A 26,561-nucleotide genomic window follows, 5' to 3' on the forward strand; every position below is an offset into this window, starting at 1 on the left:
GCTGAACATCACTAATCATCAGAGAGATGCAAATTAAAACAACAATGAGGTATCACCTCACACCTGTCAGAATGACCGCCATCAACAAATCATCAAACAACAAGAGTTGACGAGGGTGTGGAGAAAAGGGGACTCTAGTACACTGCTGGTGGTAATGCAGACTGGTGCAGCCACTATGGCAAACAATATGGTGTTACCTCAAAAAATTAAAAATTGAACTTCCATTTGACCCAGTGATCCCACTTCTGGGAATATACCCTAAGAAGCCTGAAACACCAATCAGGAAGAATATATGTACCCCCATGTTTGTAGCAGCACTATTTACAATAGTTAAGATCTGGAAACAGCCCAAATGTCCATCAGTAGACAAATGGGTAAAAAAGCTGTGGTACATATACACAATGGAGTACTATGCAGCTGTAAGAAAGAAAGATCTCTTATTCTTTGAGACGACATGGAGGGACCTGAAATATATCATCCTAAGCAAAACAAGCCAAACAGAGAAAGACAAGTATCATATGATCTCACTTATTTGTGGAATATAATGAACATAACAGTCTGAGGAATGGGGTAGTCCCAGAGATGTGGAAGTGGGGTACAGACTGACAATCTCCAGAAGAGGGGGTGGTGGGGGAGAGATAAGCCACAGAACTTACATGCATGTGTGCATGAACAATGGATATGAAGAAAAAGCTGGGGACAGGGGGGAGGGAGAAGAAGGGGAAATCAGTGGGGATAAAAAGAGAAACATCTGTAACAAAAATAAATTAATTAATTAAAAAGTACAAAAAACAAAATAGAAAGTGAAATAAAGAGCTTCCCAGACAAAAAAAAGAAAAGAAAAAAGGAAAGGGAAGGGGAAGGGGAAGGGAAAGGGAAAGGGAAAGGGAAAGGGAAAGGGAAAGGGAAAGGGAAAGGGAAAGGGAAATGGAAAGGGAAAGGGAAAGGGAAAGGGAAAGAAGGGAAAGGGAAAGGGCTTAGGGAATATAGTAGCACCAAACCAGAACTCCAAGAAATGTTAAAAGGCCTGCTGTAATAAGCAGAAGAAATAGGAAGAGAAACATAACCAAAATAAATAAAAATGGTAATAAATAAGCACATATCAAGAATAACCTTAAATGTAAATGGATTAAATGCACTGATCAAAAGACACAGAGTAGCTGAATGGATAAGAAAGCATGACTCATATATATATATGTGTGTGTATATATGTGTGTGTGTGTGTGTGTGTTTATTTATTTATGTGGTTGTTGTTTACAAGAGACCCACCTCACAAAAAAAAGACTCACATAGGTTGAAAGGAAAGAAAAACGGGGGTAGCAATACTCATATCCAATAAAAGAAAAAGACTTCAAAATGAAGGCCATGACTAGAGACAAAGAAGGCCACTATATAATATTGAAAAGATCTACTCAACAAGAGGATATAACATTGGTAAACATATATGCACCCAATATAGGAGCCCCAAAATACATTTTAAAAAATTCTGGAGGACTTCCAAGGAGAAATCAATAGCAATACAGGCATTGCAGGGGACTTCAACACCCCAATGACATCACTGGATAGATCCTCTAGACAAAAAATTAACAAGGATACAGAGACTCTAAATGATGCTCTAGATCAATGGTAGTTAATAGATATCTACAGAGAATTATACCCCAATACTGCAGAATTCACCTTATTCTCAAGTGCACATAGGACATTCTCAAAGATAGACCACGTGTTAGGACACAAAGTAAGTCTCTACAAGTTCAAGAAGACTGAAGTCATATCAAGCATCTTCTCATATAACAATGGTATGAAACAGAATCAGTTACAACAAAAACATGCAAAATCATTCAAACACATAAAGACTGAATAACCTGTTATTAAACAACAAATGGGTTACCAAGGTCAAGGAAAAAATTTAAAACTTCCTGGAAACCAATGAAAATGAACCCAAAACAACACAAAATCTATGGGATACAGCAAAAGCAGTCCTGAGAGGGAAGTTAATAGCACTACATGCCTGTCTCAAGAACTAGAAAAATTTCTAATTCAATTTATAATCCTGTAATTTAAAGAACTAGAAATTAAACAAAAAGAAAATCCCAGAACAGGTAGAAGAAAAGAAATGGTAAAGGTCAGAGCAGAAAAAAATGACATAGAAACTAAAAAAAAAAAAAAATTAAAAAATCAATAAAACAAAAACCTTGTTCTTTGAAAAGATAAATAAGCTTGATGGTCCCTTAGACAGACTCACCAAGAAACAAAAAGAGAGGACCCAAATAAACAAAGTCAGAAACAAAAGAAAGGTAACAACTGACATCACAGAAATATAAAGGATCATTAAAAAATACTATGAACAATTAGATACCAACTAATTGGACAATACAGGTGAAATGGACAAATATCCAAAAACACACAGTCTACCAAAACTGAACTGGGAAGAGATAGAAAACTTGAACAGACCAGTAACAACTTGAGAAGCTGAAGATGTACTCAAGAATCTCCCAGCAAACAAAAGCCCACATGCGGACGGCTTCATATGAGTGTTTTACCAAACATTCAAAGAAGATCTAATACTCATTCTCCTCAAACTATGCCATAAAATCTAAGAAGAAGGAAGATTTCCAAACTATCTTATGAGGCCAGCATAATTCTAATTCCAAAACCAGATAAAGACACTAAAAAGAAAGAAAACTACAGGCAAATATCTCTGATGAACATAGATGCCAAAATCCTTAACAAAATATTAGCAACATATCAAAAAAATTATTCACCAAGATGAAGTGGGATACATCTCAGGGATTCAAGGCTGGTAAAATATTCACAAATCAATAAATGTGATACATAACGTAAACAAAATGAAAGGTAAAAACCACATGATCATATCAATAAATGCTGAAAAAGCATTCGACAAAATCCAGCATCAAATTCTGATAAAAATGTTCAATGTGGGAATATTGTGGGAATATTGGGTGAAGTGTGGGAATAGAGAAAGCATATCTCGACATAATAAAGGCTATACATGAAAAACCTCATACACAATGGGCATCATACACAATGGGCAAAAACTAAAAGCATTTCCTTTAAGAACAGGAACAAGACAGGGATGCCCACTTTCACCACTATTATTTAACATAGTACTGGAAGTCTTAACCACAGCAATTAGACATGAAGAAAAAAAAGGGGGGATCCAAATGAAAGGAGGAAGTGAAACTGTCATTATTTATAGAGGATATGATACTGCACATAAAAAACCCTAAAGACTCCATCAAAAATCTACTAGATTTAATAAATGAATTCAGCAATGTAGCAGGATACAAAATTAACACCAAGAAAGCAATAGCAGGAGGAGAACCGAAATGGCGGCGAAGTGAATGGAGCTACACAGACCATCTCCCAGGACCAGACTGGATTTACAACAAAAATAAAGGCAAATCGTCAGGAAGGGGCAACTGAAAGATACCTTGGAGGAACACACAACCAGAAACACCAACTCAATCCTGGTAGGCTTGCGAGGACCCGAGATGGGGCCGGGAGCCCACAGTACACAGCAGCCCGGGCAGGGACCAGGGAACTCAGTGGGAAGTTACTGCTACCGCCTCCCTTGCGACCCTGCATAGGTCTTGGGAACTCTGTTGCCTGCTAAGCCCTCAGCTGGTGCCGCACAGACTCGCGGGGACCAGGGGACTTGGTGAGACGCTGCTACCAAGGCTGAGTCCTGCGAACTCTGCGTGCTAAGCCCTTGGCTGGTGCCGCACAGACTCACGGGGACCAGGGGACTCGGCAGGACGCTGCTACCAAGGCTGAGTCCCGTGAACTCTGCATGCTAAGGACTCGTTGGGACGCTGCTACCAAGGCTGAGTCCCGCAAATTCTGCGTGCTAAGCCCTCGGCTGGTGCTGCACAGACTCACAGGGACCAGAGGACTGTGCTGGAAGCTACTGCCACCTCTACAGTGTCCCGCTACCGTGGCTCAGTCCTGGGTTTCTGCTGAGTGCAACGCCCTTGGCTGGAGCCCCAGCAGGGCCTCCCATGGCTGGAAGCAGTGCCCTTGGGTTAAAAGTCCCAGGCGGCTCCACGACACAGAGTCCAGACAGAGGCTAAATTGGCAGCAGCCACTCACCTTGGGCTCCGACAGAGGGAAGGCAGACTGGACTAGAACTGTGTGGGGACAATCGGGTTTTGGAGGGTGATAAGAGCTCTCGCTGAGTGCAGCCACACAGGACTGTGGTCATTTTACTCCTTCCCAGGGCCCTGGGGAGAGGCGGTGGCCCCTCCCTCAGAGATTCAACCCCACCTGGTGGCCATTGAAATGCTAATTAAGGCCCATTAACAACCAACAGCTGCCTCACTCTCAGGAAATCCTCTTACACTGAGCACCTGAGGGAGTTTTTCAGGCAACTCAGAAACCAAGGGTCTGCAGGTGACCTCTACTAATAGCCTCCAGGCAAAAAAAGCTAGAGGATAACTACCATTCCCTGGGCTAGCAACACTAACCAGTAAAGCTAAGACTTGACAGTGGTGTTTAAAGTGGGTCCTCCCTGGCGCATCCAAAACCAGGAGCGGGAGCCAAAAAAACAGCAGAACACCAACACCCACAGGGAAAATTTGGCAGACTCCAAAGCCCACTGTGATAGCCAAAATGGTGAAAAACAGAAACAAAAGCCAAATGAAAGAACAAGAGACCTCTACAGAAGATGAGATAAATGAGGTGCAGTTAAGCAAGTTAACAGAACTAGAATTTAGAGCCATGATGCTGAGGAAGCTCAACAGCATGTGTAAGGACATGAGCACCATGAGTAAAGACAGAAATGTTGAAAATCAACCAGTTCTAAATTAAAAACCAACAGGAAGAAATGAAGAATGACATATCAGAAATGAAAAACACATTGGAAGGTCCAAAAAGCATAGTAGGGGAAGCTGAGGACGGGATCAGTGAATTAGAAGACAGGCTAGAAGAAATCAACCAATCAAAAAACCAAAAGGAAAAAACGATGATAAAACAGGAAGACAGCTTACGAGAACTGTGGGACAACTGGAAACGGAATAATATTCGCATCATAGGAGTCCCTGAAGAAGAAGAAAATAAGCAAGGGTTAGAGAATATATTCAAAGAAATAGTGACAGAAAACTTCCCTAATTTGGTGAAGGAAGAAGGCATTCAAGTTCAAGAAGCACAGAGAGCCCCAAGTAAGAAGAACCCAAACAGGCCCACACCAAGACACATAGTAATCAAACTGCCAAAAATTAAAGACAAAGAGAGAATCCTAAAGGTAGCAAAAGATAAGCAACAGGTTACCTGCAAAGGAAACCCCATAAGGCTCTCAGCTGACTTCTCACAAGAAACACTACAGGCTAGAAGGGAATGGCATGAAGTAATCAAGGTCATGAAAAACAAGGATCTGAATCCAAGACTACTCTACCCAGTAAGGCTATCATTCAAAATAGAAGGTCAAATAAAGAGCTTCCCAGACAAAAAAAAAGGCTAAGGGAATACATTAGCACCAAACCAGCACTGCAAGAAATGTTAAAAGGACTGCTGTAATTACCAGGAAATATGGGAAAGAAAATAGAACAACACTAAACAAAAATGGCAATAAATAAGTACATGTGAAAAATCACCTTAAATGTAAATGGACTGAATGCTCCCATAAAAAGACACAGAGTAGCTGATTGGATAAGAAAGCATGACTCATCTATATGTTTTTTACAAGAGACCCACCTCACAACAAAAGACTCACATAGATTGAAAGTGAAGGGATGGAAAAAAATCTTCCAAGCAAATGGAAAAGAAAAAAAGCTGGGGTGGCAATACTTATATCTGATAAAATAGATTTCAGAATGAAGGCCATAATTAGAGACAAAGAAGGCCACTACGTAATATTGAAAAGATCTATCCAACAGGAAGATATAACCTTGATAAACATATATGCACCCAATGTAGGAGCACCAAAATATATTAAAAATCTTCTGGAGGAGTTCAAAGGAGAAATCGATAGCAATACAATCATTGCAGGGGACTTCAACACCCCGCTGACATCACTGGATAGATCCTCTAGACAAAAAATTAGAAAGGAGACAGAGACTCTAAATGAAGCACTAGACCAAATGGATTTAATAGATATCTACAGAGAACTACACCCCAAAACTACAGAATTCACATTCTTCTCAAGTGCACATGGGACATTCTCAAAGATAGACCACATGTTAGGGCACAAACTAAGTTTCTACAAGTTCAAGAAGATTGAAATTATATCAAGCATCTTCTCAGATCACAATGGCCTGAAACTAGAAATCAATTGCAAGAAGAACATACAAAGACATTTGAACACATGGAAGCTAAATAACATGTTATTAAACAATGAATGGGTTACCGAAGCGATCAAGGAAGAAATCAAAAACTTCCTGGAAACCAATGAAAATGAAGACACAACAACACAAAATCTATGGGATGCAGCGAAAGCAGTTCTGAGAGGGAAGTTCATAGCACTACAGGCCTACCTCAAAAAAGAAGAAAAATCTCTAATAGACTATCTAACCTCACAACTTAAAGAACTAGAGAGCAAACAAAAAGAAAACCCCAGAGCAAGTAGAAGGAAGGAAATAGTAAGGATCAGAGCAGAAATAAATGACATAGAGACCAAAAAAAAAAAAAACCAATTCAAAGGATCAATAAAACAAAGAGCTTGTTTTTCGAAAAGATAAACAAGATTGATGGACCCTTAGCTAGACTCACCAAGAAACAAAGGGAGAGAACCCAAATACACAGAATCAGGAATGAAAGAGGAGAGATAACAACTGACATTACAGAAATACAAAAGATCATTAACAACTACTATGAACAATTATATGGCAACAAATTCGACAATCTAAGTGAAATGGAGAAATTTCTAGAAACACACAGTCTTCCAAAACTGGATGAGGAAGAGATAGAAAACTTGAACAGACCAATAACAACAGAAGAAATTGAAGATGTAATCAAGACTCTCCCAGCAAACAAAGCCCAGGCCCGGATGGCTTCACAGGGGAGTTTTACCGAACATTCAAAGAAGAACTAATACCCATTCTCCTCAAACTGTTTCAAAAAAATTCAAGAAGAAGGAAGTCGTCCAAACTCGTTTTATGAAGCCAGCATAATTCTAATTCCAAAACCAGAAAAAGACACAACAAAGAAAGAAAACTACAGGCCCATACCCCTGATGAACATAGATGCCAAAATCCTGAACAAAATACTAGCAAATCGGATCCAGCAATACACAAAAAAAATTATCCACTGTGACCAAGTGGGATTCATCCCAGGGATGCAAGGCTGGTACAATATTCGCAAATCCATAAATGTGATACACCACATAAATAAAATGGAGAATGAAAACCACATGATAACATCAATAGATGCTGAAAAAGCCTTCAACAAAATCCAGCATCCATTTCTGATAAAAACGCTCAGCAGTGTGGGAATAGAGGGATCATATCTAGACATAATAAGGGCCACGTATGAAAGACCTACAGCCAACATCATACTCAATGGGCAAAAACTAAAAGCATTTCCCTTAAGAACAGGAACAAGGCAAGGATGACCACTTTCGCCACTCCTATTTAACATAGTACTGGAAGTTTAGCCACAGCAATCAGACAGGAAGAAAAAATAAAGTGATCCAAATTGGAAAGGAGGAAGTGAAATTGTCATTATTTGCAGATGACATCATACTATACATAGAAAACCCCATAGACTCCATCAAAAGTTTACTAGACTTAATAAATGAATTTGGCAAAGTAGCAGGATACAAAATGAATGTCAAGAAATCGATGGCATTCTTATACACCAATGATGAACTCACAGAAAGAGAAACTAAGAAAACAATCCCATTTACCATTGCGGCAAAAAAATTAAGATACTAGGAATAAACTTAACCAAAGAAATAAAGGACCTATTCACAGAAAACTACAGGTCATTGAAAAAAGAAATAGAGGAAGATATAAAAAAGTGGAAGCACATACCCTGTTCATGGATTGGGAGAATTATCATCATTAAAATGTCCATATTACCCAAAGCAATATATAGATTCAACGCCATCCCCATCAAAATACCAATGGCATACTTCACAGAATTAGAACAATTACTTCAAAAGTTCATATGGAAACAAAAAAGGCCTCGAATAGCCACAGCAATCTTGAAAAGGAAGAACAAAGTTGGAGGGATCACAATACAAGATTTCAGGTTATACTACAAAGCCACTATAATCAAAACAGCCTGGTACTGGCACAGGAACAGGTATATAGACCAGTGGAACAGAACAGAGAACCCAGAAATGGACCCAAGGCAATATGCTCAATTAATATTTGACAAAGGTGGCAAAAGCATACAGTGGAGTAAGGACAGCCTGTTTAATAAATGATGCTGGGAAAATTGGACAGCTACTTGCGGAAAAATGAAACTAGACCATCAACTTACACCCTACATGAGAATAAACTCAAAATGGATAAAAGACTTAACCGTAACTCATGAATCCATAAAAATCCTAGAAGAGACTGTAGGCAACAAAATTTCAGACATCATACGCAGCAGAATTTTTACTGACACATCACCTAAGGCAATAGAAACAAAGAAGAAAATGAACACATGGGACTACATCAAACTCACAAGCTTCTGCACAGCGAAAGATACAATCATAAAACGGAAAGGCTACCCACTGTATGGGAGAGCATGTTTGTCAATGATATGTCAGATAAGGGGTTAATTTCCAATACATATAGAGTGCTCATACAACTCCACAAAAGGAAGACAAAGAATCCAATTAAAAAATGGGCAGAGGAACTAAATAGATACCTCTCCAAACAGGACATACAAATGGCTAAGAAACATATGAAGAAATGCTCATCATCACTAATCATCAGAGAGATGCAAATTAAAACAACAATGAGGTATCACTTCACATCTGTCAGAATGGCCGCCATCAACAAATCATCAAACAACAAGTGTTGGCGAGGGTGTGGAGAAAAGGGGACTCTAGTGCACTGCTGGTGGGAATGCAGAATGGTGCAGCATCCAGCAAACAATATGGTGTTACCTCAAAAAATTAAAAATTGAACTTCCATTTGACCCAGTGATCCCAGTTCTGGGAATATACCCTAAGAAGCCTGAAACACCAATCAGAAAGAATATATGTACCCCCATGTTTGTAGCAGCACTATTTACAATAGCTAAGATCTGGAAACAGCCCAAGTGTCCATCAGTAGACGAATGGATAAAAAAGCTGTGGTACGTATACACAATGGAGTACTACGCAGCTGTAAGAAAGAAAGATCTTTTATCCTTTGAGACTACATGGAGGGACCTTGAAAGTATCTTCCTAAGTGAAACAAGCCAAACAGAAAGACAAGTTTCATATGATCTCACTTATTTGTGGAATATAATGAACATAACAGTCTGAGGAATGGGGTAGTCCCAGAGACGCGGAAGCGGGGTACAGACTGACAATCCCCTAAAAGGCGGTGATGGGGAGAGATAAACCACAGAACTTATATGCATGTATGCATGAACAGTGGACATGGACAACAATCTGGGGAAAAGGCAGGGAGGGAGGGGGAGGGGGGAATCAGTGGGGGGAAAAAGGAGAAACATCTGTAACAAAAATTAATTAATGAAAAAAAAAGAAGAAGAAAGCAAGATACCTAGGAATAAATTTAACCCAAGAATCAAAGGACCTATTTGCATAAAACTACAAAACATTGAAAAAAGAAATAGTAGAATATATAAAAAAGTCGAAGATATACCTTGTTCATGGATTGGAAGAATTAACGTCATTAAAATGTTTATAATACTACCTAAAGCAATCTGTAGATTCAATGCAATCCCCATCAAAATACCAATGATATATTTCACAGAACCAAAACAAATACTTCAAAAGTTCATATGGAACCAAAAAAGATCCCAAATAGCCACTGCAATCTTGGAAAATTACAACAAAGTAGGAGGGATCACAGTATCACATATCAGGTTATACTACAAAGTGACTGTAATCAAAACAGCCTGGTACTGGCACAAGACTGGCCTATAGATCAATGCAACAGATCAGAGAACCCGGAAATGTACCCCAGTCATTATACTCAATTAATACTCGACAAAGGTGACAAGAGCAAACAATGGAGTCAAGACAGCCTCTTTAATAAACAGTGTTGGGAAAATTGGACAGCTACATGCAAAAAAAGGAAGCTAGACCACCAACTTGTACCATACACAAGAATAAACTTAAAGTGGATAAAAGATTTAAATGTGACTCGTGAATCCATAGAAATCCTAGAAGATAATGTAGGCAACAAAATTTCAGACATCATACACAGCAGAATTTTCACTGATACAACACCTAAGGCAGGAGAGACAAAGTAAAAAGTGAATAAATGGGACTACTTAAAATTAAAATGCTTCTGCACAGCAAAAGAAACAACCATCAAAATGGAAAGGGAACCCACTGTATGGGAGAGCATAATTGCCAATGATATATCAGACAAGAGGTTAATTTCCAAAATATATAGAGTATTCATACAACTGAACAAAAGGAAGACAAAAAATCCAATTAAAAAATGGGCAGAGCCCAGGCCAGTTTGGCTCAGCGGTTGGAGTGTCGGCCTGCGGGCCAGAGAGTCCCAGGTTCGGTTCCCACTAGGGGCATATACAAAAAAAGAAAAAAAGACAGAGGATGTAAATAGACACCTCTCCAAACAGGATAAACAAATAACCAAGAGACATATGAAAAAATGCTCAACATCCCTAATCATCAGAGCGATATAAATTAAAATGGCTATGAAGTATCACCTCAAACCTGCCAGAATGGCTGCCATCCACAAATCAGCAAACAGCAAGTGCTGGTGAGGGTGTGGAGAAAATGAGACTCTAGTACATTGCTGGTGGGAATGCAGACTGGTGTAGCTACTATTGAAAACAATATGGCATTTTCTCAAAAAATTAAAAATTGAACTACTATTGGACCCAGTGGTCCACTTCTAGGAATATACCCTAAGAAGAATGAAACACCAATTAGAAGGAATGTATGTACCCCTGTGTTTATAGCAGATCTGGAAATAACCCCAGTGTCTATCAATAGATGAGTGGATAAAAATGCTGTGGTACATATACACAATGGAATACTATGCACTGTAAGAAAGAAAGATCCCTTATTCTTTGAGATAACATCGAGGAACTTAGAGACTATTATCCTAAGTGAAACAAGCCAGTCAGAGAAAGACACATATCACATGACCTCACTTATTTGTAGAATGGAATGAACAAAACAAGCTGATGAACAAGATAGACCCAGAGACTGACAAACCTCAGAAGAGGGGAATGGGTGGTAGGAAGAGATAAACCACAGAACTTATATGCATGTATGTGTAACCAATGGACATAGATAACAATGAGGGGAAAAGGAGAAACATCTGTAATGAAAAATAAATTAATAAAAAAATAAAATAAAATCGAATGTGATTGCTGACCAGAGATATACTAATTCCAAGTAGAGTTACATTTGCCTAGATCATCTTTCTCATAGGACCATTAAAATGAATTACCTTGAAATATTAGAACAAAATTAGTAATAGAATGAAGGAGAATCAGAATTACTTGAATGGCTGAATCTACATTACAGAATATCCCTAGTGGAATAAGGGGTAAATGATAAAATCTCTGGGAATACATGCAGTAACAGTAGTGCATTATTTTATATAATAATCATGACTTTAATTTCTGAAGAGTCATAGTTAAGCTTTTGCCAAACAATAATACATAAAGAACTGGCTATATAAAACAAGTCTGTTATAGTCCTTTCATAAATTATAGCAAAAAGCAGTGTGAATGATCATCTCCTAATTTATCCATTTTCAGATTTCAAAATTTCATATGTTTCTTAAAGCCTGAGGAGGTCAAGAGAAGAGACAATATTTTTTAAAAGATGAAATGGAGATGGTACTTGAACTGGATCTTAAATGAATGAGTAAGAAAAGTATAGGAGTTGGGACAAGAGTATTCCCAAGAGAGAAAGCTACGTGTTTTAGGGACATATTAGAATATCTTTAATGGCACAATCTAAGAATCTATTTTTAAAAAGGAATATTTTAGAGGATGTTCTAATGTAGGTATACCTTAATATTAACTGCCTCAGATATTTTTGGAATAAGAAACGGTATACTTACCCTGGCCGGTTTTGCTCTGTGGTTAGAACCTTGGCCCATGGACCAGTGAGTTATGGGTTCAATTCTGGTCAAGGGTATGTACCTTGATTATGGTTTGGTCCCCAGCCTAGGTTGGGGTCGTGCAGGAGGCAACTTATCAATATGCTTCTCTCATGTTGATGTTTCTTTTTCTCCCTTTCCCCCTCCTACTCTATATGAAGATAAATAGAAAAATATCCTCGCCCTGGCCAGTTTGGCTCAGCGGTTAGAGCGTCGGCCTGCGGTCTGGAGAGACCCGGGTTTGGTTCCCGCTAAGGGCACGTACTTTGGTTGCAGTTTGTCCCCGTCCCTGGCTGGTCGTGCGGGTGGCAGCCACTCGATGTGTCCCTTTACATCGATGTTTCTCTCTCTCTCTCCCCCTTCCTCTCTCTCCCTCCCACTCTATCTGTACAAAAAATGGAAAAATATCCTCGGATGAGGATAAAAAAAAAAAAAGAAAAAAAGAAAAATATCCTCAAGTGAGGATTAAAAAAAAGTATACATTTTGTTTTTAACACATTGTTTTTGAGGACATTTTTGAGAAATTTAATCAGAGTTATCTTAATAGACATTTCTTATAAAATATTCTACATGTTTTTTAAATATTATAGTTATTTGAGCTACTTATTAATTTTAACAGGCTACAATATTTCAGTTAAATATCATACAGATTTACTTTTCAATGAAGTAGAGACTATGACACCATAGCTTACAAGCAGGGAAACAAAAGATCTCTAAAATGTAATAATATATGTATTTAATATGTTTCATATTATTATAAGTACTTCATATATATTTCATTCTTTTAAATGGTAGACAAGATAGATTGCTGTTTGTAGATAAGAAAACTAATATTAAATAATTTGTGCAAAGATAACATAAAAATGGTCATTTTTGAGCACTTTCTATATACAGAACATAGTTTGTATGTAGAGAACATCTCTGATCTTCTCAACAGTTATGAAGTACCTTTTTTTTTTTTTTTTTTTTGGTAAGGAAGCCAGGGTTCAGAAAAGTGAAGCAAGTAGCTGGATGTCAAATAGCTAGTAAGTGTTTGTATCAGTTTGCTATGGTCACTATAATGCTGTGTGACTAAACACTACAAAATCACTGTGGCATTGGGTAATAACATTTATTTAGCTGATGAGTTTGCAGATCGGTTGTAGTAACTCCACTCGATGTGTGTCTCATCCTTCTTCTGGTGATCATGCCAGTGGGCATCATACCAATCCAGGCATGATGTCCTCATGGCAATAATAAAGTGCGAATAACAGCCCATTGTGCATTTGCTTTTGAAGCCTTTGTTCACATCATTAACTATTCTAGTGGCCAAGCAAATCATATAGCCAAACCCAAAGTCTTCCTCTTCAGTGAGCAAAACTACATAACAAAGGGGCCTGAAGAACTGAGACCATTAATGCCTACCACAGTGGATTAGTTAGGGTTTATACTCAAGTGTCTCAGCAGTTATAGCTTGTGGATTCTCTTCTGGCTTTCTACCCACTTTTTAGTATCCTAAAATTTAATTTTTAAAATCATTTTTGTTTTGTTTTTTCAGTATTTTATAATCCAAGCTCTTCATATTTTCTGTATGACTAGCTATTTATAGCAAACTAGTAAATTCATTTATTGATGTCTCTCCACCATTGGTACTTTCAGGCTCGATTCTGGGTACAGGTGATGAGGGATTTGCGGAATGGAGTAAAACTTAAAAAGGTCCAAGAGCGGCAGTACAACCCTTTGCCCATTGAATATCAACTTACCCCTTATGAGATGTTAATGGATGACATTAGATCCAAAAGATACACTTTACGAAAAGTGATGGTAAGTAACAAAGAAAACTATTAATGGATTCAAGTGGTTATTCTTCAGTAATCTTATTTGTTGAAAAATGTTCTTCTCAATATTATACTTTGACAATTACTTTTTCTCATAAGAGTAATACATGGTCATTATAGAAAATTTGGAAAATACAAAAGCTCAAAGAAAAAAAGTTACAGATGTGTAATTCCACAACCCAAAGGGAAATTTTGCTAATATGCTGGTATATAACCTTCAATTTTTTTCTATACATTTTATTTGGACAATATGAATTAATGTTGGAATCTTTGTTTTTTAACCTGTTATTTTTCACTTAACATATTGTGAACATTTTCTCATGTCACTATATATTCAACATAATTTCTAAATGAGTACATCTTTTTCACCTTATGGCTGTACCAGTTTATTAAACTAATCAACCTGTATCTAGTTATCAGCATCCTATTTTGTATAAACTTGATCTTTTTTAATAGCTATAATTAACTCCTTGAATTAAGTTCTTAGAAGTGGAATTCTGATAGCTCTACCTTTAAAATATGTCCTGAATCTGACTGCTTCTCACCACCTTTGCTTCGGATGCCCTCTATTCCAACCCGCCACCATCTCTCATTCAGGCTATTACAGTGGTCTCTAAGTGGTCTTCCTGCTTTCACTCTTGTCCCTTTCTAGTCTTACTTTCCCAAAAATAGCTAGAGTAAACCTCCTAAAAGTAAAATCTGATGATGTTATTGCCCTGCTCAGAACCTTCCACTGCTCTTCATCACACAGAATAAACTCCATGTCCTTACCTTGGCCTACAATCCCCACAAAGCCTGGTCTAGGTTACCTTTATACCTTATCTTCTACCACCCTTCCTGGTTGATTTGTCCTCTTTAGCCACCCTGGTCTTAAAAATGCCTCATATGCTCCTACAGCTGAGCCTTTGCTATTCTCTTTCCTGGAGCTCTCTTTCTCCACCCATCTACATTATTTGCCTCTTCACTTTTCAGGTTTCTGCCCAAATGTCCTCCCATTAGAAAAGTCATTACCCATGTGTTTCAAAGCTCACTGCTATGTGTTACCAGATTTACTGTCTGTCTCCCTTCCAAATATAGAAAGTTACTCTTATACCCCTGTGACTAGAGCATGTGTCTAACACATAGCCAGATAGTTGTTGAATAAATTATTGTACTATATCCATATTTTTGAGAAAATTTAATCAGAATTACTTTATGTAGAAGATGCTTATGAAACACATCATTTTCTTTTACAACAAATAGATTTAAGTAGTTGTTTGAGATGTTTGTTAATTAAGTTTAGTATGCTATAATATTTAAGCTAAATATGTTAATTTAATTTTCAGTATATCTGTTTACTTTACAGATAAGGAAACTGAAGGTTAGAGATGCTCAGTAACATCCCAAGTTTAGACAGCTAGATATGAGGCAGAGCCTAATTTTCAGTCTCATTCTGTCTGACATTTATGGTGTGCTACACACATATTGCCAGATTGCCTTCGAGATATATTGTGATGATTACTATTTACAACACAATAGTTTTGCCCAGTTCTTCACATCTTGACCAAGCTAGGTATCTTTTGGGTTTGCCCAATTTGAGTGAGACGAAGTATTCTTTCATTTTTAAAATTGGTATTTCCTTGATTGCAAGTGCATTTAAGCATTTCTTTTTAAAAATATATATGTTTTATTATTGTCATTATTACATTTGTCCCCCATTTTCACCACCCTTTACCAACCTCAGCCCATACGCTAACCCCCCCCTCCCCCAGGCCTTCAGCACACTATTGTCTGTGTCCATGGGCTATGCATATAAGTATATAGGTTCTTTGGTTAATCTATTCCTGCCACCACCCCTCCCCCATTGCTCCTCAAGGTATGTTAGTCTGTTCCATACCTCCATGCCTTGGGACTTACATTGTTGGTCAATTTACTTTGTTCATTAGATTCCATAAATAAGTGAGATCACGAGATAGTTGTCTTTCTCTGATTGGCTTATTTCACTTAGCATAATAAACTCCAGGTTCATCCATGCTATCTCAAAGGGTAAGAGTTTCTTTTTTCACAGCTGCATAGTATTCCATTGTATACATGTACCACATCTACTGATTTCCAGATCTTAGCTATTGTAAATAGTGCTGCTATGAACATAGGGGTCCATATATTATTTCTGATTAGTGTTTCAGGGTTTTTAGGGTATATTCCCAGAAGTGGGATCTCTGGGTCAAACAGAAGTTTCATTTTTAATTTTTGAGGAAACTCCATACTGTTTTCTTTAGTGGCTGTACGAATCTGCATTCCTACCAGCAATGAAGTAGTATTTTCTTTTCTCCACATCCTCGCCAGCATATGTTATTTGATGATTTATTGATGATAACCATTCTGACAGGTGTGAGCTGACATCTCATTGTGGGTTTAATTTGCATTTCTCTGATGATTAGTGACTTTGAGCACTTTTTTTATATGTCTATTGGCCATCTATCTGTATGTCCTCTTAGGAGAAATGTTTATTCAGGTCCTTTGCCCTTTTTTTTTTAATTCTCACCTGAGGGTATTTTTCCATTTATCTTCAGATAGAGTTTGAGGGAGGATGAGGAGGGAGAGAGAAACATTGACATGAGAGAGAGAGACTGACTGGCCGCCTCTGGCATGAAACAAGGGCCATGAACGAACTACAACCAAGGTATGTGTCCTTGACTGGAATTGAGTTTGAGACTCTCTGTTCCATGTGCCAACACTCTAACTGCTGAGCCAAACTGGCCAGGGTCTTTTGCCCATTTTTTAATTGGATTGTTTGTCTTCCTTTTGTTAAGTTGTATGAGCTCTTTATATATTTTGGAAATTAACCCCTATCCAATGTATCATTGGCAAATATATTCTCCCATACAGAGTTTCCTTTTCATTTTGATGGTGGTTTCTTTTGTTGTGCAGACGTTTTTTAGTTTGATGTAGACCCATTTGTTTATTTTTCCTTGTTTTCTCTTTCCCCAGGAGATGTATCAGCGAAAATTCTGCTGCATAAGATGTCTATAATTTAACTGCCCATGTTTTCTCCTAGGATTTTTATTTTTCAGGACTTACTTTTATGTCTTTTATCCATTTTGAGTTTATTCTTATGGTGTAAGTTGGTAGTCTAGTTCCATCTTTTTGTATGTTCCTGTTCAGTTTTCCCAGCACCATTTGTTGAAGAGACTGTCTTTATCCATTGTATGTTCTAGACTCCTTTGTCAAATAGTAATTGACCATAATGATGTGGATTAATTTCTGGGGTTTCTGTTCTGTTCCATTGGTTTATATGCCCGTTTTTGTGCCAGTACCAGGCTGTTTTGATTACATTGGCCTTGTGGTATAGTTTGATATCCAGTATTATGATGCCTCCAACTTTATTCTTCTTTCTCAGGATTTCTACTGCTATTCAGGGTCTTTTTTGGGTTCCACATACATTTTTGGAGTATTTGTTCTAGTTCTTGTGAGGTATGCCATTGATACTTTAATAGGGATTGCACTGAATCTATAGATTGCTTTGAGTAGGATGAAGATTTTAATGATATTAATCCTTCCAATCCATTAACACTGTGTATGCTTCCACTTGTTTATATCTTCCTCTAGTTTTTTTCAGTGTCCTGTAGTTTTTCAAGTACAGGTGTTTTCTCTCCTTCATTAAGTTTATTCCTAGGTATCTTACTTTTTGTTGTTGTAATGGTAAATGTATTGTTTTTTTAATTTATCTTTTTGAGAGTTCATTATTGGTATATAAAAATGCCATCAATTTTGGGGTGTTGATTTTCTATCCTGCTACTTTGCCGAATTCATTTATTAAATCTAATAGTTTCCTGTTGGGGTCTTTAGGGTTTTCTGTGTACAATGTCATGTCATATGCAAATGATAATTTTACTTCCTCCTTTTCCATTTGTTTTTTTGTTTGTGGTTTATCTTCATCCGAAGACATTTTTCCATTTATCTTCAGATAGAGTGGGAGGGAGAGAGAGAAACATCAATGTGAGAGAGACACATCGACTGGTTGCCACCCACACGACCCCAACCGGGGCTGGGGACAAACTGCAACCAAGTACGTGCCCCTATCAGGAACTGAACCCTGGACTCTCTGATCCACGGGCCGATGCTCTAACTGCTGAGCCAAACCAGCCAGGAACCCTTTTTTCAATTTGGATGCCTTTTATCTTTTATTCCTGTCTTATCACTGTGACTAAGACTTCCAGTACTATATTGAATAAGAGTGGTGAAAGCGGACATCCCTGTCTTGTTCCTGTTCTTAAGGGAAGTGCTTTTAGTTTTTGCCCATTGAAAACGATGGTGGCTGTATGTCTGTCATATATGGCCTTTATAATGTTGAGATATGATCCTTCTATTCCAAGTTTGCTGAGAGTTTTTATCAAAAATGGGTACTGGATTTTGTTGAATGCTTTTTTGTGTTTATTGATATAATCATGTGGTTATAAACCTTTATTCTATTTATATGCTGTATCACATTTATTGATTTGCGAATATTGCCCCAGCCTTATATCCCCAGAATAAATCTCACTTGGTCATGATGTATGATCTTTTTGATGTATTGCTGGGTTCAATTGCTAATTTTTTTTTTAAGATTTTAGGTTTTGGCATCTATGTTTATTAGAGATACTGGTCTGTTATTTTCTCTTTTTAGTGGCTTTATCTGGTTTTAAAATTCGGAAAATCTCACTTCATAAAATGAACTTGGAAGTATTCATTCATCTTGAATTTTGTGTAATAGTTTGAGGAAGATAGGTGTTATTTCTTTGAATGTTGGGTCAAACTCTCCTGTAAATCTATCCAGTCCAGGACCTCTGTTTACTGGCAGTTTTTTCCTATTACTGCTTAAATTTCAATAGTTGTTCTTGGCCTATTAATGTTTTCTGATTCTTCCTGATTGCATTTTGGAAGATTGTATGTTTCTAGGAATTTGTCCATTTTGCCTGGGTTGTCCAGTTTGTTCACATATAGTTCATAGTATTTTCTTTAAAATTTTTTGTGTTTCTGTGGTGTCCGTTGTTGTATCACCTCTTTCATTTCTGATTTTATTTATTTAGGTCCTCTCTCTCTCTCTCTTTTGGTGAGTCTGGCTAAGAGTTTATCAATCTTGTTTATCTTTTCATAAAACCAGCTCTTGGATTCTTTGATCTTTTATATATTTTTTAAGTTTCTATATTATTTATTTCCACATTGATCTTTATTATTTTCTTCCTTCTACTTCCTCTGGGCTTTTCTTGCTGTTCTCTTTCTAATTATTTTAGTTGTAGAGTTAGATAGTATATTCAAGCTTCTGTTTGTTTCTTGAAATAGGCCTGTAATGCTATGAACTTCCCTCTTGGGACTGCTTTCACTGCATCCCATAGATTTTGTATTGGTGTGTGTTCATTTTCATTGATTTTCAGGAAATTTTTTATTTCTTCCTTAATCTCCTTGGTAACCCATTTATTGTTTAATAACGTGCTATTTAGCCTCCATGTGTTTGAATGTTTTTGAGTATTTTTATTATAATTAATTTCTATTTTCATGTCATTGTGATCTGAGAAGATGCTTGATATGATTTCAATGTTCTTGAACTTGTAGAGACATAGTTTGTGTCCTACCACGTGGCCTATCTTTGAGAATGTCCCTTGTGCATTTGAGAAGAATGTGAATTCTGCAATTTTGGGGCTTAATTCTCTGTAAATATCTATTAAATCCATCTAATCTGGTGCATCGTTTAGGGTCTCTGTTTCTTTGTTAAATTTTTGTCTAGAGGATCTATCCAGTGATGTCAGTGGGGTGTTTATTTCCCCTGCTATGATTGTACTGCTGTCGAATTCTCCTTTGTAGTTCTCTAGAAGTTTTTAAATATATTTTGGTGCTCCTATATTGGGTGCACACACATTTACCAAGGTTATATTCTCGTGCTGGATTGATCTTTTTATATTACGTGGTAACCTTCTTTGTCTCTTGTTATGGCCTTCATTTTGAAGTCTGTTTTATCAGATATGAGTATTGCTACCCTGCCTTTTTTTGTTTACATTTGCATGGAATTTTTTTTCCCATTTCTTCACTTTCATCCTGTGTATGTTTTTTGTTCTGAGCTGGGTCTCTTGTAAACAGCATATATATGAGTTATGTTTTCTTATCCATTCAGCTACTCTATGTCTTTTGATTGGAGCATTCAAGCCATTGACCTTTAAGGTTATTATTTATGGGTGCTTGTTTGTTGCCATTTTTATTCTTTATGCCTGTGTTACCCTCTCTTTCTCTATTTCTTCTCTTACAACATGTTTTTTTAGCATGTCTTGGTAGTAAATCTTGCTGATTTGGTGGTACCAAACTCCTTTAGCCTTTTTTTTTTTTTTTTTTTTTTAATTTGTGAAGCTCTTTATTTCACCTTGAATTTTGAATGATAGCCTTGCTGTATAGAGTAGTCTTGGATTCAGTCCCTTGCTTTTCATTTTTGTATACTTTATGCCACTCCCTCTGGCCTGTAGTGTTTCTATTGTGCAATCAGCTGACAGTCTAATGGGAGCCCTCTTGTAGATAACTTTCTGTCTCTCTCTTGCTGCCTTTAAGATCCTTTTTTCAGTCTTTAACATTTGCCATTTTAATTATGATGTGTCCAGGGGTAGATCTTTTGGGGTTTATCTTGATTGGGACTCTGTGTTTCCTAGACTTGTGTGACTTTTTTCTTTATCAGGTTAGTGAAGTTTTCTATCATTATTTCTTCAAAGAGATTCTCTATTCCTTTATCTGATTCTTTTTCTGGTACCCCTATTGTGTGAATGTTGTTATGTTTCATGTTGTCCCAAAGCTTCCTTAAACTCTCCTCCTGCTTTTTAATTTGTTTTTCCATTTGGTGCTCTAATTGGGTGTTGTTATTTTTTACCTTTTTTTCTAACTCACTGATTCGGTCTGCAGCTTTTTCTAATCTACTATTGACTTCTTCCAGTTATTATTATTTTTTATTTCAACCATGTCAATCTTCATTTCCACTTGATTTTTACTCATAGCTTCTACATCTTTTTTCATGCTGATGTATTTTCTACAGAGTTCTTTATAATTCTCATTGAATTGCTTGTAATTCACACTAAGTGTTTGAGTATCCTTATAACCATTACTTTGAATTCTTTATATGATAAATTGCTTGCCTCCATTTACATTTAGTTCCTTTTCTGGCGATTCTTCCTTTTTTTTTTTTCATTTAGGGTTTGTTACTTTGTTTCTCCATTTTATTGGTCTGGTGTTCTGGGGCCAGATGTGGCTGGCCTGGTCACAGGAGCAGTTCAGTGCGTCCAGGGCATCAGGTCACAACAGATGTAAGTGGTGGATCTCAGATCTGGTCCAGCTGTCTGGGGGTGCTAGCGGCAATAGCAGGGACTGTGGCTTTTTGCTAACTTGGGGCCAGTGGGACGGGAGCTCTCTGCTGTGGGGGGTCTGCAGTACCAGCAGCTCATGGCTACAGTGGTGCTGGCAGATCTCTGCTGCTGGTGGATATTGCAGGCACGGTAGAGCCCTCTGCTGCTAGCGGATCCCACAGGAGTGGCAGGTCCCTCTGCTGCTGATGGGTCACACAGTTCTCTGCTGCCTGGGCCTGGGGGTGCCTATCTGTGACCTCCGGGTGCTGGGTCTCTGCCATTTACTGCAGCCTCTTCCCAAGGAGGACCCTACAAGGCATTCTCTGATCCTTTGTAGGGAGAAGCGCCTGGCCGAGGAGTGCGCCTCTGCTGCTGGCAGCTCCCTCTGCCCAGCATGCCAAAACAGCCCACTTTGGGTTCCCCCACCGACAGTCAGCTGCCTGTCCTCACTCACACCCATGCACACTTAAACCCTCACTCTGGTCCTGCCCACTGCCATGATGTCACCACCCCATTTTTGTTTGTCTTTTATTTTAAGTGAGTCTCTTGTAGTCAGCATATGTTAGGGTCTTGTTTTGTTATCCATTCAGCCACCATATGTCTTTTGACTTGAGCACATAATTAATTTGCATTTAAAGTAATTATTGATTGATGCCCGGCCAGTGTGGCTCAGTGGTTGAGCATTGACCCATGCACCAAAGAGTTTGCCGGTTCAATTTTCAGTCAGGGTACATGCCCAGGTTGTGGGCCAGATCGTCAGTGGGGGGCATGCAGGAGGTGGCTAGTCAGTGTTCTCTCTCATCATATTTCTGTCTCTCTCTCCCTCCCCCTTCCTATCTAAAAAAAATCAATAAAGAAAAAAATTTAAGTAATTATTGATCAACATGAATTTATTGCCATTTCCTTATCTGTATTTTTTATCCTTTTTTCTTCTTCTTAAAGTAGACTCTTCAACATTTATTGTAATACTGGTTTGGTGGTAATGAACTCCTTTAGTTTTTTCTTGTCTGGGAAGTTCTTTATCTGTCCTTTGACTCTAAATGATAGCTTTGCTGGGTAGAGTACTCTTGGTTGTAGGTTCTTGCTTTTCATCACTGTGAATATTTTGTGCCAGTCCCTTCTGGCCTGCAGAATTTCAGTTGAGAAATCAGTGGCAGTCTAATGAGAGCTCATTTGTAAATAACTAACTGCTTTTCTCTTGCTGCTTTTGAGATTGTCTCTTTGTCTTTAACCTTTCGCATTTTAATTATAATGTGTGTCAGTGTGGGCCCCTTTGGGTTGATCTTGTTTGGGACTTTATGTGCTTCCTTGACTTGTATTGTCTATTTCCTTCACCAGGTTAGGGAACTTTTCTGTCATTATTTCTTTCAAATAGGCTTTCAGTTCCTTGCTGTCTTTCTTCTCCTTTCAGCACCCCCATGATGTGGATGTTGATATGCTTGAGGTTGGTCTACAGGCTCCTTATATGATCCTCATTTTTTGTTTTGTTTTGTTTTATTTTTTATTTTCTCTGTTCTGATTGTATGTTTTTTTTTTCCTTGTCATCCAAATTGCTGCCTTGATCCTCTTCTTCATTTATTCTATTGTTGATTCCCTATAATGTGTTCTTCATTTCTGTTTGTTTATTCTTCATTTCTGACTGGTTGTTTCTTACATTTCCTATCTCTTTGTTTACATTCTCACTAAGTTCATCTCTTTCCCTAAGTTCATTGAGCATCATTATAACCAGTGTTTTGAGTTCCATATCTAGTAGATTGCTCGTCTCCATTTTGTTTAGTTCTTTTTCTTTGTCTCCCATTGTGGTTTCCTCCCTGTGTTTGTTTTTATGTATTAGGTAGAGCTGCTACATTTCCTGGGCTTGGTAAAGTGGCCTTATGTAGTAGGAATCCTATAGAGTATGGTGGCACAGCCTCTCTGATCAACGGAACTAGGCATTTCAGGTGTGCCCCTCATGTGGGCCATATACACCCTCCTCTTAGAGCTGAGCTTTGAATTTTGTTGGCACTTTAATGGAACAGATTTAACTACAGGCCATTTGGCTGCAAGGACTGGCTGGGACCCTCATAGAGAATCAGCTGTGCAGGTGCTAACCCTCTGGAGCAGAACTTACTTAAGTGGGTTTCTGTTGCCTTCTGAGTTTTCTCCTTTAGTGTGTCCCTTGTGAAGGAGATTGGGTATAGCTTCAACATGGTCTGAAGCTGTCCATCAGGTGTGCTGGCTATGGGGCCTCCCGGGAGGTGCCTGCCAAGGTTAGTCACCACTAGTATTCTGCTCAGGGCCACCCAGCATGAACTATAAAACAGTCTGCAGATGGTTCCTACTTGTGCTTGGCTTGGAGTTGCCCAGGAGAGGTCAAGCTGTGAACCAAGGCTGGCTGCTACTAGTGCCAGGCCTGGGACCATTTGTAGAGAGGTACACAGCATTTCAAGACTAGAAGCTGCTTATTTGAGGGATTTTAGGAAATTCCGAAGCATGAGTCAAGGTAGGTTGTTTGTATGGAAAAGCCACTGGAAATAGCTTCAGTTGGGCTTCCAAGTGGAATGCGGCAGGGTCTCAGGGAATCTCCAGGGCAGGGTGAACTGTGTTAGCTAGGTTGATGGAGACTTAGATATGGGACCCATCTGCTGGTTCTTATGGGGATGAGGGGTAGAAAAGAAACAGTGGTCTCTGCTATCACTTCTGTCTGGGAAAAAGCTGCCACTGCAGTTCTTGCTCAGATACCAGATAACTCACTTCCTCCCCGTTTATCTCTATTGCCCCAGGGCTGGAACTCAGAGCAAGTGCATCCAAGTATGTCCATGCATGCATAGGCTCTTTCAGAGGACTTCCTGGGACACCAAGAGTCCTCCATCTCACTCAGCCACAATCCAAGCTGGATTTTACAGCTACAAGTTATGCAGACTTGTCTTCTTGGCACTGGAATTCTTGGCTGGTGGGCCTGGTATGGGACTGGGACCCCTTGCTCCTCAGTTGGGACCTCTACATACAAGTGTTTTCCCCCGGTTTTTATCTGCCAAACGTGGGTGTGGGGCCAGCCTATTCTTTGTCTCTGCCCCTAATACCAGTCTCATGTTGGCTTCTTTATCCTTAGTTGTAGGACTTCTGTTCAACTAAATTTCAGGTGATTCTAAATTATGGTTGCTCTGTAGTTTAGTTGTAATTTTGATGTGGTTGTGGAAGGATTAAAGTCCTGCACTTACCTAGCCACCATTTTCACTAGAACTTGTATTTCTTAAATTTATTTTAATTTAAGAAATAATAATTAAACACTTTTCATGTGCCTGACACTGTTCTAGACTCTGAATAAAGAACATAACATAGTCCTTATTCTCACAATGCTTACAGTGTAATGAGAGCCACTAGACAAACATTTATAACACAATATGAAAGCCATTATATGCCAAAAAAAAATGTTCTGAAGCCAAGAAGTAATGGGGTTTGACACACACACACACACAAAAAAAAAAACAACAAAATTTACCATAATTTGTATTTAGAATGGAATGTAGGAAATTGTGAGGTATGAAGTTGGTAGCTTATGTACTAGATGGCCTAGGGACAATGCAGAGTGTGAGATGAGAGGGCAACTTGGGACAGAGCCTGAGGAGCCTTGGTATTTAAGAGATAAGGGCCGTGGGTGGTGGGAAAGGTAAAATAAGTACTGAACAGGTGTAGCCAGAGAGAAAACAAAGACATCAGGAGAAGTGAGGTCACAGCTCCAAAGGAAGGTAGCTTTTCTGTGAAGTGTTTAATAGGTTTAGTTATATGGAAATGATTTGTTACTTGCATTAAAGGAAGGTATAGGGTGGGAGGTGAGGAAATGGAGACAGTCTGCATATATATGTTCTTTTAAAGATATTTTTAAAAGGACATCAAATAGTAGCATCTGGAAGGTATATGGGGTTGAAGAAAATTGCCCTTTTTTGTAATATGACTTAATTTGGGAAAGACTGTAGGGCAGGAGAAAATAGAGAAATAGAAGCTGGAAGTGGAGTTTGGCAGGTTTTGGGCCTTAAAGAAGGCGGGAGGGACGGAAGGAGGAGGAGTGTCTGCTTTGTCTGCTCAGTCACATCCTTGTCTCCTTTCTCTGTCTCAGGACCACCACTGCCCACTCTTCTTTGCCTGCTTTCATGCCTTAAGCACAGATATTTATCAAGATTTGTCTCTTCTTCTGGAGCTCTTTCACACTCTACATTTGCTTCTTTACAAATTTATGAATGTAGTTATCAACTCTTCAATATTGACATGACTTCAGTTACAAACTATCTCTAATGTCTTGAGTATGTCAAACTTCCTCCTGGTCATCTCTGCCAGGGTTTCTCAAACCAAATATATTCAGGATTGGTCTCAGTATTCTGTGTCTCAGAGTTTGCTTCTCTTTCTGTGTTCATGTAAGATCATCATTCTTCAACTCATCTGGGCTAAAATCTTTTAGTATCTGTTTGAGATCTTTCTTTTTTTGTTAATTTCTAAAATGACTTTCAGTCAATCAAATGTGAAGTAAAATTATTTACTTCACATTTTGTAGCAAAGTATATTTTTCCTGATTGTAAAAGTAGTTGTCACAATTTTTTAAAACTTTAATATAAATACAAAAAAAGTATAAAGTAGAAATCTAATGTAATCACAACACATAGAGATTACTACTGTTAACCCCTTTTTCTATAAATATGCACACACTTTTTTTCTGTAGTGTTTTTCTTGCCTCTTACATCCAGTTACTTGTTAGGTGTACTTAATTCTTTCTAATGTTTTTTGTATTCCCCTCCTGTCTCTATTCCAGTCTCCTTCCAAACATTTCAATACTTTATACTGTTGCTAGATTAATCTCTTTTAAGCTCATACTTGACATTATTATTCTGATTCTTGGAATGTGTCCTTGTGTGCATGCGTAGTTCTATGAAATTTTGTCACATTAGATTTGTATAACTACCACTACATGATATAAAACTGTTCCATCATCACAAGGCTCCTGTGTGTAACCCTTTGTAAGTGCATCCTTTCCTCTTTTCTCCTGTCCCTAATCCGTTATCCATCTACTTAATTTTGTTATATAAATGACATTATATAAACAGAGTTGTGCGAAATATAGTCTTATGAGATCGGCTTCTTTACTTAGCACTCACTCCTAAGATCCATCAAAGTTGTGTGTATCAATTGTTAATTCTTTTTTGTTGCTGAGTAGTATTCCATGGTAT

The 26,561-nt window shown here is 38.1% G+C and overlaps 1 protein-coding gene across 3 annotated transcripts in view; it reads left to right on the forward strand.

Moving 5' to 3' along the window:
• The window catches only part of SPIRE1 (spire type actin nucleation factor 1), a 322,380-nt gene that overhangs the window by 228,320 nt on the left and 67,499 nt on the right, over positions 1-26,561 (forward strand). For all 3 annotated transcript variants that reach the window (XM_036244294.1, XM_036244295.1, XM_036244296.1), the window contains one exon: positions 13,851-14,015. In XM_036244294.1, coding sequence (XP_036100187.1) covers positions 13,851-14,015 — 165 coding nt within the window. The remainder of the gene's footprint in view (positions 1-13,850; positions 14,016-26,561) is intronic.

The sequence above is a fragment of the Molossus molossus genome, unplaced genomic scaffold, assembly GCF_014108415.1.
Source record: "Molossus molossus isolate mMolMol1 unplaced genomic scaffold, mMolMol1.p scaffold_m16_p_6, whole genome shotgun sequence".
In the NCBI taxonomy this organism is placed as follows: domain Eukaryota; kingdom Metazoa; phylum Chordata; class Mammalia; order Chiroptera; family Molossidae; genus Molossus; species Molossus molossus.